This window comes from Bufo gargarizans, chromosome 9 (genome assembly GCF_014858855.1).
Source record: "Bufo gargarizans isolate SCDJY-AF-19 chromosome 9, ASM1485885v1, whole genome shotgun sequence".
Lineage (NCBI taxonomy): Eukaryota > Metazoa > Chordata > Amphibia > Anura > Bufonidae > Bufo > Bufo gargarizans.
Genome location: NC_058088.1, coordinates 78542832 through 78555153, shown reverse-complemented (window position 1 = coordinate 78555153; position 12322 = coordinate 78542832). Strand labels below are relative to the sequence as shown.

General features: G+C 41.3%; 1 protein-coding gene across 3 annotated transcripts; it reads right to left on the bottom strand.

Moving 5' to 3' along the window:
• Positions 1-3299: 3299 nt before the first annotated feature.
• LOC122946747 lies at positions 3300-11466 on the bottom strand. Of its 3 annotated transcripts, none has more exons than XM_044306538.1 (4): positions 11399-11466; positions 8142-10483; positions 5784-5813; positions 3300-4868 (listed from the first exon to the last, which is right to left on the bottom strand). In XM_044306538.1, exons 2-3 carry the CDS (start codon positions 8859-8861, stop codon positions 5805-5807), a joined length of 729 nt encoding a protein of 242 aa, XP_044162473.1. In that variant the 5' UTR covers positions 8862-10483; positions 11399-11466; the 3' UTR covers positions 3300-4868; positions 5784-5804. The 3 variants fall into 3 exon arrangements, with proteins under 3 accessions (XP_044162473.1, XP_044162474.1, XP_044162472.1); XM_044306539.1 differs by lacking the exon at positions 11399-11466 and adding an exon at positions 10523-11125 and having other exon boundaries at positions 5779-5813; positions 8142-9154; XM_044306537.1 differs by lacking the exon at positions 11399-11466 and adding an exon at positions 10523-11125 and having other exon boundaries at positions 8142-9154.
• Positions 11467-12322: the final 856 nt, after the last annotated feature.

Here is a 12322-nt window from a genome sequence, read left to right as displayed (position 1 = left end):
ACTTTTGTGAGTCATTTTGGTGCTCAATGTAAAGCTGCAGTTGAACTATATACAAAGTCTGGACTCAATCTCTTTCATCATCCTCTCCACCACCTATTCACCTTATTTGCTCTGCTTCGTCTGGCGATGCCTGGAGTTCCGGATATCCAGGTAGGATCACCGTGACAAGTGACAAGCTGCACCCAAAATGACACTATAGGCAACCCTTACACCATTCTGGAATTCCTACACCTGGGTCCCACCAACACCTTCTGCATAGGGGGATCTTGTCCCTCGTTGCTGAAATGCAACTGGCGTCGCAAAAAATTACATTTACCACATACTGAAAGGAGCCTAGTCACACACACGGGTGTTTCAGATCTTTTTAAGACGCCGCTGTACTGCATCCTGGGTCAGACAGGGTACTTTTAATGGGAAATTTACTTTTACATTCTGCATTTCATCTGACAGTTTATTTTCCTCAGTGAATAGAGTGTAGAAAAAAATAATACCTTTGCTTTCTACTCATCGCTGTCTGCAAGTCCCCCATCATCACTTTGTAAAGGGCCGACACCTTCAGATTTATACTTTTTACCATTTATATAATTGAAGAACATTTTAGAGTTAGTTTTACTCTCTTTGACAATGAATCCCTCTGTCTCTAGTTTGGCTGCTATCAAATTAAACTTCTGACAAATGTTTCTATAGCAGCAAAACAAACTATAGCATAGGCTTGAAGTTGCCAGTCTGACCTTTGCATGTGGTTAAAGTCAGAATTGATAAATATATGGTTAATGAGTGTACTGAAAGATACTGCCACCTGATTTTAAAGAGTGTAATGTCCTTGGGTCTCTTACAGCCACCTAAATTGATGACTGTTCTTATACATAGTTGGTATTTCTTAAAGGTACACTCCAGGTATAGTTCCCACAGTTTTTTTCCATTAACATTCCATCCCTTCTCATTTTCCCTTTCCACCATATTATTTTTATCTTTTTTTAATTTCTTTTCTCTCTTTATTCTACTCCTTGAAACACTTTAGTTCACTATGTATCAATTTGCCCCAACTCTTATAGGGCTAATGTTCACACACTTTTGATTTCTTATTGTTCAACGTAAATACATGATGATTTACCTTAACCTCTTATAACCACTGATAATTTAATGACACTCGTTTACCTCTGAATAATGGACATATTATAGTACAAACATTGGCCCAGACACTAATGTGTCTGCACCAAAAATGTGTCTAAAAACTGGTGCGAATTGGCGCATCTATAGTTTGTACACTTCGCTTAGACATGCTCAAGTATAGGGCAGGGCTTAGCGGAAATGGGGGAGCTTCATTAGAAAGGGACTGGACAACAATTCTGGCATACAAATCTGTATCAAACGAAGGCAACCAATAGTTGGTATAGAGTCAGAGAACAGTGCCTGTCCCTGCACCAAATTTATCATCCAGCTTTAGCCACTGTGATGAGTCTAGATGGCCTGTCTAAGCTTCCAAAAAATTTAGGATTGGACAAGCTGAGCCATTTTGTTGTCTGTACCATACAATGCCAAGAAACTGTTATTTTGTTCTGTAAAGCATACATTTAAAAAAAAAAAAAAGAAAAATCTATCAATTTGTGTCTAAAACCCCTTAACAACACCATGTCTCCATAGCTTCAGACTACAAACAAACCTATGTGTAGCCTAAACTTTCAGTTATGTTACTTTCTATCCATCCCCTATGTGTTTTCTAAGCTAACAAATCTATGTTTGTGAGAAACAGTGAACAGGTAAAAGGGAGTACAATCGCACATTCATACTGTATAAGGTTTGTTTGTAGTATCTTGGAGACACATTGGAGCTGTGCAATGTGCTGCAAGGGAGGAGAGCAGAGGAGCAGGATAGGAATGATAGTAGCAAGAGTAATTGTTGTGGTACTCACTCTGTCGCTCCCCTAGGCCATGCAGTAATTAGAAGGGCACACCGTTCTTCCCTTTGGGGAATACTCTGGTTTTGGGGTTCTCCTGCCTGATGACGGATTAGGTGTGTTTTTAAGGGTAACTTTAGATTGCATAACAAAAAATTATGTAACACCAGTAATTTGTTGGTACAATTCATTTCTCCTAAGGTAGACTTTACAAGCATGAGTTTATAAGCATAAGCATACCAATTACTTCATTGGTGGTCACCACTGTACCCACTCTTTGAAATATATTACTAGCACCTAGAAATATGTCAGATATGTTAGTTCCTTTATACAAAAGGGATGAAAGTTGGTACCCATACTGTTGTGTATATTACACACAAAAGGTTCTGCTGCCTGCTGATATACAGTCAGCTGACTGTAAAATTATATGCTGCAGATAAAAAGTTATACACATTAAAAGGACAATGTCTGTCAACTGGTGTTAGCCCGGTGGTCTGTGCCTGCGCCGCTGCCCCTACACGCAGGCAAGGATGCCAGCTCCCTCACTCCTGCTGCCATGCGTCGTGTTGACAAGTGCGGGCAGCAGGTAATTTAAACTGTTATATATGCGCCCATGCCGGAGCTTTCTTTCTTGCTGGCACGAGTGTAGCTATGTGTCTCTGTCATCCTCCTTCCTGCTTAGAGTCCTGTACGGTTTGTTAGGATAAGTGCGTCTCCCCATCTTTTGTGAGGCAGCACATGCACACTTACTATCTCCGGACCTTACTTGATCCCTGCCTGCCCTGACTCTGGACTACTCGACCACATCTTTCCGCTAGGTGCTTTGCACTGGTACCTAGTGACTACTCCAATGGCCCAAGCCTATCCTCACCATCAGAGATTCTAAATAGTTACTTAGTCACGCCCCTCCAGGGTATAGCCAGTCAGTGGCACAGTGGGTCCACATCCAATTGAATAACAGTTTGCCAAATCAGAACCTGCCAAACCTCACCGAACTGTATTGGGAGGTGGCTCAGCATTGAGAATGTCAGGATCAAATTCTGTCCTATCTACGCAATATGAACATTCGCCTTAATGACTTGACATCCAACAACCTTGCACCTAATAATGAGACTTTAGTGACGGCCTTCTGGGGGGGGGGGGTCTCTCTGGGAAAATTAAGGATGAATTGGCCGATCGGGATATCCCCTCTACTCTGGATGACTTTATTTCCCTTGCCACCCAGATTGAGCTGCACTTTCAGGAACGTGATAAGGAGGGAGCACATGAGAGAAGACTGTATCATTCAGTGTCCTCTTTCCAGCGGTCTTCAGTCCCTCAGCCTTCCACGTATACTGCTTCACCAGAACCCATGCAGGTTGACTGAGTCGGGCTGACTGAACAACATCATGTTATAATACAGTGAGGAACCGCACTCTATTCAAGTGTGTCACCGGTGCCAATCAAGGGCTTATTAAGCCATTTATCATGAGAATGAAGTATTGAGGCACTCAGGTTCTTTTTGCAATTTAAATGAAATTTATTTCATGAATTAATCTCTGCATCATCCATTCGCCCGTGGTATATATAGGAGCATTAAACAACAGAATATTTCTGACCAAACGTTTCGGTCACGGTGGACCTTCGTCAGTGGTCATATTATCTGGAATAATATTGGATACATGTTCAGGGTTATTCGGATGGCAGAGATAACGTTACATCATCATAGTGAAACAAAAATCAATGTCGATATATACAAGTCAAATTGAACACGGTTGTAGCAGCAAGAGAAATGGTGTCCAATAACGTAATAAATATTCAAATACATAGACGCAAATACGATGGGTCCGTGGCGTATGGTTTATAAAGGTAAAAAATAGTAAAGTACCAGTGTAATAATAGTGGAAGTGACAGGGTTCAAATTGGTACATGGTATATTGTATACTGTGGTATCACACGTGTATCACCGAGTATTACTGGTATATGCTGAATCGAGGACATATTCTATAGTCGGATATGGGAGAGTCATTGTACGACTATGCCATTGGTATAATAATTTTGTTTGAAAAATGCATAAATCCTCTATGTAGCATATCACAGAGTACTCAGGCCGTGCGGTATTTACATTTGGTATATATCAGGTATCACCTATAACATTACTGTAGTATCACACGTGTATCACCGAGTATTACTGGTATATGCTGAATCGAGGACATATTCTATAGTCGGATATGGGGGAGTCATTGTACGACTATGCCATTGGTATAATAATTTTGTTTGAAAAATGCATAAATCCTCTATGTAGCATATCACAGAGTACTCAGGTATTTACATTTGGTATATATCAGGTATCACCTATAACATTACTGTGGTATCACACGTGTATCACCGAGTATTACTGGTATATGCTGAATCGAGAACATATTCTATAGTCGGATATGGGAGAGTCATTGTACGACTATGCCATTGGTATAATAATTTTGTTTGAAAAATGCATAAATCCTCTATGTAGCATATCACAGAGTACTCAGGCCGTGCGGTATTTACATTTGGTATATATCAGGTATCACCTATAACATTACTGTGGTATCACACGTGTATCACCGAGTATTACTGGTATATGCTGAATCGAGGACATATTCTATAGTCGGATATGGGGGAGTCACTGTACGACTACGCCATTGGTATAATAATTTTGTTTGAAAAATGTGTAAATCCTCTATGTAGCATATCACAGAGTACTCAGGCCGTGCGGTATTTACATTTGGTATATATCAGGTATCACCTATAACATTCACATATGCATGGGGGCACAAGCGGCATATTATACATCGTTCGTATGTACCACAGTATTCAAGTGCACAGAATCATAAGTACAAGTATCTCAATTTATAACACTGCACAAAGTTGGTTCAGTGACATGGAAGCATAGAGGGATGAGAGGCTGCAGGAGATTTCCAATGGTGAGCAAGCTGACATAGTGAGAGGGTTTCTGTGGAAAAAAGATTCAAGGTTAGAGCATATTTTCTACCTGAGTGATGTATGGCTGTGTTCTGGGGCGCTGGATGCAGGTCTGACCCACTTTCTGCCTCGGTTTAAGTAATCCGAGAGGATCAGAGTTCCGGTCATCTGACCGGAAGTGACGTAGTGTGTGGAACGCAAGTTTGCGTTCCAAATACCGGAAGTGCTGCTGATAATGTGGCTGATTAAAAGGAGAGTAGAATGGAGCGCATTTTTGCGCATTTATGCGTTCCATATGGCGGAAGTATTAGTGTGGAGCATGGCTGGTGGGTAGATGGAGCGCAAGTATGCGTTCCAAGTAGCAACATGTGGTATAGTTGTCACCTGGGTACAGAGTATGTATATCTCTGTGACAAATATGGATCCAATACAGAAGTATAAGGAGAGTTTATATTTATTGGGAAATTCAATGATAAAAGGGAATGGGAAGATGGGTATATGGAGGACTATGTATATAGGTAATATTATGATAAGGATAAACCTGTCAGGGCAGTATGGAGAAGTTGTTAGGTAGATAGTTAGTGCTGTTTTTATATGTACATATGTATATATGTAAATATTATGCATGTAATGGCGATATCGTGTCATTGCAGATATCTGATGTTGTAATGATGTTGTGAGTTAGTGGTGTGTCTCCGCCTGGTTGTAGGGATTATATGGGATCTCATGGATGTATATAGGGAAGAGCAATAGCCTATTTAAGTATATATGGAAATAGATGAGGCTGTTAAATCATATAAGTACATCATGGGATATATCCAATAATTTGGACATACTCATTCGGTCAGGCGGATGGAGGGGGAGGGAGTAGAAGGGGAAGGGGGGGTGGAAAGGGGAGGGGGGGAAAGGGAAGGGTTTGGGAGGGAGGGGGAGACTAATACCTCACCCTCGTCAGCTTGTAGACAATTCAGTGAGTCTGCAGAGGAGAGAAGAAATACATATCAATATACATCAAAATATCACAGGTTTATGAAGAAGTCACATTCTCGGTTCAATCCGTGTGGTGCCAGTGTCCCCAATTTGTGGATCCAGAAAGCCTCTCTCTGTTTAAGGAGAAGTGTCCTGTTGCCACCTCTCCTTGGTTGGTCAGTTTGTTCCAGGATTTGAAAGCGGAGCTGGGAAATTTGATGTTTTTTCTCAGCAAAATGTTTGGGTATTGGTAAGAAAGTATGTCCTAGTCTGATTGTGGACTTGTGCTTGCTTATCCGGTCCCTGATGTGCTGTGTTGTCTCGCCGACGTACCCGAGGCCACATGGGCACTTTAAGAGATAGACGACAAAGCTCGAGTCGCAAGTGTAGAAACCTTTTATCGCAATGGTTTTTCCGGTACGTGGGTGTGTGGCATATTCTCCCTTGATTACACTAGAGCAATGTGCGCAGTGTAAGCATGGGTATGTTCCTTGTCTCCTACTACGTAAAAAGGTTTGTTTCGGAAGTCTGGTGAAGCTGCCTATATCGGCTTTGATTAGTTTGTCCCTTATATTCGGTGGTCTTTTGTAGCAGGTTAATGGTTGTTGTTCGAATTCTTTGATTTCCGGATGCGCTTTTGTGAGTAGTGACCAGTTTTTTTTGAGAGCTTGTTGTATTTTGGGCATAAGGGGGTGATAAGTAGTTACGCACGCTATTCTATTGGAGTTATCCTGTTTGGTTTGGGGTGGTGTAGATGGATTCTTTAGATCATGAAGGGCTTTTTTTAGAATAGCCTTTGGGTAGCCTCTTTGTGTGAATCTGTCAGTCATGCTATCAAATCTTGTGTTTTTCATGGTGATATCGGTAACAATACGGTCAACGCGTGTGTATTGGGAACGTGGTAACGATTTTTTTGTGGCTCTAGGGTGGCAGCTATTGAAAAGGAGGAGACTGTTCCGGTCCGTGGGTTTATGGTATAGATCTATGTCTATAGATCCTGCTTGGTCAATCCTGACCAGGGTATCTAGAAAACTAATTTCCTTTTTGCTGATGTGTGAGGTAAACCCCAATTCGCTATAAGTATTGTTGAGATCTGTGATGAAATCGTCTATGGTGGATATCGGACCCTTCCAGATGCAAAAAATGTCATCAATAAAGCGAAGCCATATATGGGCATGTTGTTGAAACAGGGGGTGGGTATAGACATAATCTTCCTCAAATTTTATCATGAACGCGTTAGCATAAGGCGGGGCCACGTTGGATCCCATAGCGGTACCTATCTTTTGGCCATAATAGGTATCCCCGAATAAGAAAAAATTTTTTGTAAGTATGATCTCTAATAGTTTTAGGCAGCATTCTTGTTGTAAATTACTAAGGTTGGATTGTTCATTGAGGAGTTTTGCAGTGGCTTGTATACCCTTCTCATGTGTAATGGAAGTGTATAGACTGTTGACATCTAGTGTCAATAGGTTACAGTCTATCAATTTGTCCATGTCTTGTAATTTTTTTAGAAAATGGGAGGTGTCAAGTATGAAGGACCTGGATGTTTTAATCAGGGGGGTCATAATTTTTTCTAGGTAAATGGCCAGAGGGGAAAAGATGGACTCAGTAGAAGCAACAATAGGGCGTCCTGGAGGTTTTGTCAAATTTTTATGGATTTTGGGTAGGATGTAAAATACTGGGGTGATAGGATCTCTTTTCGTAAGAAAGATGACGGTTTTGGGATCTATGACGCCTAGTGTTGAATATGAATTGATAGTGTGAGAAATCAACTCTTGTATGCGTGAAGTAGGATCTCTGGGTAATATTTCATATGTTTCTGTGTCGGAAAGTTGCCTATTGATTTCCGCCAGATAGTCTCCCTTGTCCATGACGACAAGGGCTCCACCTTTGTCCGCCGGTTTAATGATTATGTCTTTATTCAATTGTAATGAATTAAGAGCTATTTTCTCTTCTTGAGATAAATTGTTGGTATGTTTGAATTGGCCTTCCGTGTTTGCCTTAAGAATGTTACCTACTAATTTCTGAGAAAGGGAGATATATGTCTCTATGGGATGTTGATTTTTTGGGGGCATGAAGGAACTCTTGTTCCTGAGTCCCAAGTTTTTGATGGACAATGGTCCTGGTTCCGTGGCGGGGATGGGATGTTCCGGTGTTAGTCCCTGGAAATGGGCTTTAAGTCTTATTGTCCGGTAAAATTTCTGTAGTTCTTGTTCTAATAAGAACGTGTTAAGTGTGGGTGTGGGACAAAATGATAAGCCCTTTTGTAGGACTGTAATCTGTATGGGTGATAGGTTAATGGATGAAATGTTGATGACTAGGTTGTCTTCCTTACCTGGGAGCGTGTCTGTATGCGTCCCTCTTGATTTCCTCCCGCCCCGCCTGGTCCTCCGCGTCTTGATCTGCCCCTCCGTGGGGCGTTGCCTAAAAAACGAGGTTCGTGATGTCCGGATCTATCGCTGTCTGATGCCGAAGAACCAGAGTAGTGTGGATGTCTGTATCCTCTGTAATATTGTTGCTGTTGATTTCCCTTCCAGCGGTAGACTCTCTCTAATTTGTAATCTTCAGCGTCTCGTACAAATTTCTGTCTCTTTCCTTGTTCCGCGTACTTTTGATATTCTTGTAGTTGTTTATTAATCCTTTCTTTGGTTTTAGAGAGTTCTTCTTCCGGTGTAGTTGAAGTCAGCTGGTCTTCGGTTGTCTTGATCTGTGTGGCTAATTCGCCAATTGACGTTTGTAGTTCTTCTATAGTTAGTAAGATCAAATCGAGAGAACACTTGTTTAGAATGCTCTCGAAGCGTTCGCAAAATTCCTTTTTCTCTGAGAAGAGTGTAGGTCGGAGATGAGATCTCAGGCCTCTTGGAATCCGCTTGTTTTTATAGTATTCAGTGAGTGTACTGCAGTGAAGTTCCCATCCGATGAGTCGCTTACGATCCCGCTCGTATTCGCGAATTTTCATTTCATGGTTTGGTATAAGCAGGAACTCATTGGGTAAATTTACCCTCGACAATATATTCTCTGCTGTAATGGTGTCATATGAAAAGGTATTCGTCATGCTTGTTCGAAGGTGCTGGTATCCCGCAGAATTTGCGTAATCTTATAATACAGTGAGGAACCGCACTCTATTCAAGTGTGTCACCGGTGCCAATCAAGGGCTTATTAAGCCATTTATCATGAGAATGAAGTATTGAGGCACTCAGGTTCTTTTTGCAATTTAAATGAAATTTATTTCATGAATTAATCTCTGCATCATCCATTCGCCCGTGGTATATATAGGAGCATTAAACAACAGAATATTTCTGACCAAACGTTTCGGTCACGGTGGACCTTCGTCAGTGGTCATATTATCTGGAATAATATTGGATACATGTTCAGGGTTATTCGGATGGCAGAGATAACGTTACATCATCATAGTGAAACAAAAATCAATGTCGATATATACAAGTCAAATTGAACACGGTTGTAGCAGCAAGAGAAATGGTGTCCAATAACGTAATAAATATTCAAATACATAGACGCAAATACGATGGGTCCGTGGCGTATGGTTTATAAAGGTAAAAAATAGTAAAGTACCAGTGTAATAATAGTGGAAGTGACAGGGTTCAAATTGGTACATGGTATATTGTATACTGTGGTATCACACGTGTATCACCGAGTATTACTGGTATATGCTGAATCGAGGACATATTCTATAGTCGGATATGGGAGAGTCATTGTACGACTATGCCATTGGTATAATAATTTTGTTTGAAAAATGCATAAATCCTCTATGTAGCATATCACAGAGTACTCAGGCCGTGCGGTATTTACATTTGGTATATATCAGGTATCACCTATAACATTACTGTAGTATCACACGTGTATCACCGAGTATTACTGGTATATGCTGAATCGAGGACATATTCTATAGTCGGATATGGGGGAGTCATTGTACGACTATGCCATTGGTATAATAATTTTGTTTGAAAAATGCATAAATCTTCTATGTAGCATATCACAGAGTACTCAGGTATTTACATTTGGTATATATCAGGTATCACCTATAACATTACTGTGGTATCACACGTGTATCACCGAGTATTACTGGTATATGCTGAATCGAGAACATATTCTATAGTCGGATATGGGAGAGTCATTGTACGACTATGCCATTGGTATAATAATTTTGTTTGAAAAATGCATAAATCCTCTATGTAGCATATCACAGAGTACTCAGGCCGTGCGGTATTTACATTTGGTATATATCAGGTATCACCTATAACATTACTGTGGTATCACACGTGTATCACCGAGTATTACTGGTATATGCTGAATCGAGGACATATTCTATAGTCGGATATGGGGGAGTCACTGTACGACTACGCCATTGGTATAATAATTTTGTTTGAAAAATGTGTAAATCCTCTATGTAGCATATCACAGAGTACTCAGGCCGTGCGGTATTTACATTTGGTATATATCAGGTATCACCTATAACATTCACATATGCATGGGGGCACAAGCGGCATATTATACATCGTTCGTATGTACCACAGTATTCAAGTGCACAGAATCATAAGTACAAGTATCTCAATTTATAACACTGCACAAAGTTGGTTCAGTGACATGGAAGCATAGAGGGATGAGAGGCTGCAGGAGATTTCCAATGGTGAGCAAGCTGACATAGTGAGAGGGTTTCTGTGGAAAAAAGATTCAAGGTTAGAGCATATTTTCTACCTGAGTGATGTATGGCTGTGTTCTGGGGCGCTGGATGCAGGTCTGACCCACTTTCTGCCTCGGTTTAAGTAATCCGAGAGGATCAGAGTTCCGGTCATCTGACCGGAAGTGACGTAGTGTGTGGAACGCAAGTTTGCGTTCCAAATACCGGAAGTGCTGCTGATAATGTGGCTGATTAAAAGGAGAGTAGAATGGAGCGCATTTTTGCGCATTTATGCGTTCCATATGGCGGAAGTATTAGTGTGGAGCATGGCTGGTGGGTAGATGGAGCGCAAGTATGCGTTCCAAGTAGCAACATGTGGTATAGTTGTCACCTGGGTACAGAGTATGTATATCTCTGTGACAAATATGGATCCAATACAGAAGTATAAGGAGAGTTTATATTTATTGGGAAATTCAATGATAAAAGGGAATGGGAAGATGGGTATATGGAGGACTATGTATATAGGTAATATTATGATAAGGATAAACCTGTCAGGGCAGTATGGAGAAGTTGTTAGGTAGATAGTTAGTGCTGTTTTTATATGTACATATGTATATATGTAAATATTATGCATGTAATGGCGATATCGTGTCATTGCAGATATCTGATGTTGTAATGATGTTGTGAGTTAGTGGTGTGTCTCCGCCTGGTTGTAGGGATTATATGGGATCTCATGGATGTATATAGGGAAGAGCAATAGCCTATTTAAGTATATATGGAAATAGATGAGGCTGTTAAATCATATAAGTACATCATGGGATATATCCAATAATTTGGACATACTCATTCGGTCAGGCGGATGGAGGGGGAGGGAGTAGAAGGGGAAGGGGGGGTGGAAAGGGGAGGGGGGGAAAGGGAAGGGTTTGGGAGGGAGGGGGAGACTAATACCTCACCCTCGTCAGCTTGTAGACAATTCAGTGAGTCTGCAGAGGAGAGAAGAAATACATATCAATATACATCAAAATATCACAGGTTTATGAAGAAGTCACATTCTCGGTTCAATCCGTGTGGTGCCAGTGTCCCCAATTTGTGGATCCAGAAAGCCTCTCTCTGTTTAAGGAGAAGTGTCCTGTTGCCACCTCTCCTTGGTTGGTCAGTTTGTTCCAGGATTTGAAAGCGGAGCTGGGAAATTTGATGTTTTTTCTCAGCAAAATGTTTGGGTATTGGTAAGAAAGTATGTCCTAGTCTGATTGTGGACTTGTGCTTGCTTATCCGGTCCCTGATGTGCTGTGTTGTCTCGCCGACGTACCCGAGGCCACATGGGCACTTTAAGAGATAGACGACAAAGCTCGAGTCGCAAGTGTAGAAACCTTTTATCGCAATGGTTTTTCCGGTACGTGGGTGTGTGGCATATTCTCCCTTGATTACACTAGAGCAATGTGCGCAGTGTAAGCATGGGTATGTTCCTTGTCTCCTACTACGTAAAAAGGTTTGTTTCGGAAGTCTGGTGAAGCTGCCTATATCGGCTTCTCTCCTCTGCAGACTCACTGAATTGTCTACAAGCTGACGAGGGTGAGGTATTAGTCTCCCCCTCCCTCCCAAACCCTTCCCTTTCCCCCCCTCCCCTTTCCACCCCCCCTTCCCCTTCTACTCCCTCCCCCTCCATCCGCCTGACCGAATGAGTATGTCCAAATTATTGGATATATCCCATGATGTACTTATATGATTTAACAGCCTCATCTATTTCCATATATACTTAAATAGGCTATTGCTCTTCCCTATATACATCCATGAGATCCCATATAATCCCTACAACCAGGCGGAGACACACCACTAACTCACAACATCATTACAACATCAGATATCTGCAATGACAC